Here is a 3,453-nt window from a genome sequence, read left to right as displayed (position 1 = left end):
AAGAAAGAAAGAAAAAAAAAGAAAGAAAAGAAAGAGAAAAGCTTTGATAGTATTGAGAACCAGTAAGAAGGCACGTGGGAAGGAACTGTGTATGTCTATACAACAGTCAGGAAAGGTGTTGGCATCAGTCTTATAAAAATCAATTTTGCCAGCAATGTGGAAGTTGGAAAAGAATATTTGTGCAGAGTCCAGCCCAACCAACATCTTGATTTCAGCCTTGTAAGGGTTCTAAGTACAGAACCTAGCAATATCCATCCAGACTTTTGACCTACAGAGCTGTGAGTAATACCTGAGTGATGTTTTAAAGCCACTAGATTGTGACAATTCATTATGCAGCAATAGAAAATAAATATGATTAGATTTTGACTACTGTGAGGGTACAATGAAATGAAATGGTTTTTCTAAATTATATAAATAAGTGTTAGTATCTAGTTGATATGTCTATATGTGTGTGTGTGTGTGTGTGTGTGTGTGTATGTATATATGTGTGTGTGTGTGTTGGAACAAATATGTGTGGGTGTAGGTGTAAATAAATCAAAGGAAGAAAGACATTATTGAAGATAGAGGTCCAGAAATAAAGTTCTATGGATCTAACCTCTAAAACTGTACAGTAGGTCTAATGTTAGTATGCACTGCCATAAAGAAAATTTTTGTAAGACTAATTTATCACATTGTTTGGCTAGAGTATAAGGCCATTCCAAACTTCAAAGATTTGTGTTTTCACAAGGAAAGCTATCCTGAAGAAATGTAATCAATTTATATTTTCTATGATAAAATAAGCTATACAAAGAAACACTAAATATTTACATAGCTTATTTCTCTCTTTTGTACTAAACTTACCCACCAAAATGCTAAATAATTAAGATATTTTAAGTAGTTTAGTACTATAGTACACTTTTAGCCAAGGCACAGAGACTGTTACCATTCCTGATGTTAGGGAGAGCTAGATGGGCAGGTGAGCTTCTGTTTTCAGCGGCTTCTTTCTTCTGGGTAACAGTTGAAACAAAGCTGCTAAAAGTGGAAATCTGGCCCTTGGATCCTCTGTCCAAGCCCTGAAAAACAAAGTGTTTTCAAGATTTAGATTTTGTGACAGGAAGGCAATGAAACTGTTATATATGGAACTGACCAAATTATCGTAAACATAAAAGAGCCACGGCAATTATCTGACCCCTTACATACTGGTAAGGTTTGCAAAGGGGATGACAACATTATACCTATTTCGTAGTTATTATGAGGGTTAATAAAGTGTACTCATAAAATAGTTAACACCACTTCTTGTATATAGTATATAGTCTACCAATGCTAATCACTTTGGATATTTAAATAATACTGCCTTTATGATCACTAAACTATATATTTTAATAAGTTATGAGTCATAAATTGATTTACTAAAGTCTTTACAGTGATTTGATTCAACTTTAGAAATTCATATGTAATGATAAATCATTTAGTGCTGATTTTTCCAAAGCATTATAATTAAGTTGTAGGTATATCAGGACTTTAAAAAGAAGTGCTAACCATATAGGGATCCTTAGGTATAGACCATAGAACATGCTAAAGAAGAAACTGTCCATTAACATATTTCCCACCTCAACAACTCCAAAAATTCCTAAAACACTTAATTAATCTGTATTTTGTAAAAATAAAATATAAATTATATATATATATAAATATATATATATATATATATATATATATATATATATATATATAAATTAAGCTCAGTGCTGAACTTAGGCCTTTTCTTAGTTCTTAGATTCTTTTGAACTGATGTTCCAGATCTTGAGACAAGGTTTCTATATATCCCTGGTGGCTTAAAACTTGCTGTATAGCTTAGCGTGGCCTTAAGCACCTGTCTCAGCCTCTCCAATGTTGAGATAGTTAAACTACACCACCATACCCCGCTTTTCAGTTCTCAGAATCTTGAGAAAAGTAGTTAACTTCTTAACGTATTTTGCTCACACTTTTGTGTACACATGCATGGACACACATGCCCATATAAATGTGTGCCATGCTGCACAAGTGCAGGTCAGAGGGCAATCTCAGAAAATCTGCACTCTCCTTCTACCATGTAGATCCTAGTGACTGGGGTCAGCAATCTCAATGGCAAGCACCTTTACCCAGTGAGGCATCTTGCCGGCCCAACATCTGCTTTTTAATGTAAAGGTAGTTTTCCTTTCATAGTAAATGAAGAGGTTCTTTTTCACTTCTTTATTTAGTCACCAGATTGATTCCATTTACTCTTTTAGGAACAATTCATACATAATATAGCAGATATATTTTTGTCCACCAAATATTTGTGTGTTCTCTCCATATTTCTTTCCCTTTTACAGAGTCATCTGATTAACTCTGATAGTCTAGAAGTAGAAATCATATCTATAAGTTCTGGAAAAAAGTGATGACACATTAAAGATTGGTGGGGAAAATCCTAGCTCCTGCTGTTTTTCAGCACTGTAACAATGACAGATGCTAAGAGCTTTGAGGTTCTGGATTGTTCATGAGCTTGGGCCTAGAGTGATAGATTATATAAAGGAGACCCACTTCTGACCCACAGGCTATATACACTAACAATAGTAAAACCTTTTAGAGTTTTTAAACACTGGAATTGGGCTGTGTAACTGAAACAACAGCTCATAATGACTCCATTCTGTGTTTTATTTTTCTATAAAGCCAATTATTCTTGTTAGATGTTGCAATGTATTTAAACTACTCCAGAGAAAGTAACTGTCCTTATATTGGTCCATTATGCTGTACTAAGAGTCCTTATTCATTACAGGGCTTGACATAACTTCTGCACAGGCCCTAAATCTATTTGTGTTTTTCTTTTTAAAAGGTTATTAGTATTGGGGGCTGAAGAGATGGCTCAGAAGTTAAAAGAGCACTGACTGCTCTTCCAGAGGTCCTGAGTTCAATTCCCAGCAACCACATGGTTGTTGGCTAACAACCATGTGTAATGGGATCCAATCCCTTCAGACTCTTCTAGTATCTGAAGACAGCTACAGTGTACTCATAAGTATAAAATAAATAAATCCTTTTTAAAAAGGTTATTAATATCAAAAGAACCCAAAGGAAATGAATTTCAGATACTATACACATAGTATTTAAAAGTGTCTGGATTTAAGTGACTTTTGGAAATCAGTTAATTTCCTATTTCACAGGTTAAGGACAGTGGAGTCACCTGAGAGTCATAAAAGCCAGCAGCTAACAAGTAACAGAAAGGTGATAGCTGGGCAGAGAAGATGGCTCAGCCATACAGTAGACTTAAATTTGATTCTCATGGTAGCACATGCTTTTAATCCTAGCATTGAGGAGGTGGACATAGGCAGGTCTCTGAAGTTTGTTGGCCAGACTCCAGATCAGTTAAGCGAGACCCTGCCTTAAAAACACAAAGGTGAAGCCGGGCGGTGGTGGCGCACGCCTTTAATCCTAGCACTTGGGAGGCAGAGGCAGGCG

At 35.5% G+C, this 3,453-nt stretch overlaps 1 protein-coding gene across 5 annotated transcripts in view; it reads right to left on the bottom strand.

Moving 5' to 3' along the window:
* Nucleotides 1–3,453, bottom strand: part of Hectd2 (HECT domain E3 ubiquitin protein ligase 2) — a 77,008-nt gene that overhangs the window by 61,015 nt on the left and 12,540 nt on the right. For all 5 annotated transcript variants that reach the window (XR_004123580.1, XR_004123581.1, XM_031390165.1 and 2 more), the window contains exon 2: nt 923–1,052. Coding sequence is in view for 3 of the 5 variants with exons in the window: in XM_031390165.1 (XP_031246025.1) it covers nt 923–1,052 (130 nt within the window). In the remaining 2 variants the exon portion in view is untranslated. The remainder of the gene's footprint in view (nt 1–922; nt 1,053–3,453) is intronic.

This window comes from Mastomys coucha, unplaced genomic scaffold (genome assembly GCF_008632895.1).
Source record: "Mastomys coucha isolate ucsf_1 unplaced genomic scaffold, UCSF_Mcou_1 pScaffold21, whole genome shotgun sequence".
Taxonomy (NCBI): domain Eukaryota; kingdom Metazoa; phylum Chordata; class Mammalia; order Rodentia; family Muridae; genus Mastomys; species Mastomys coucha.
Note: the sequence above shows the minus strand (reverse complement) of the source record. Positions and strands in the feature narration are given on the sequence as shown.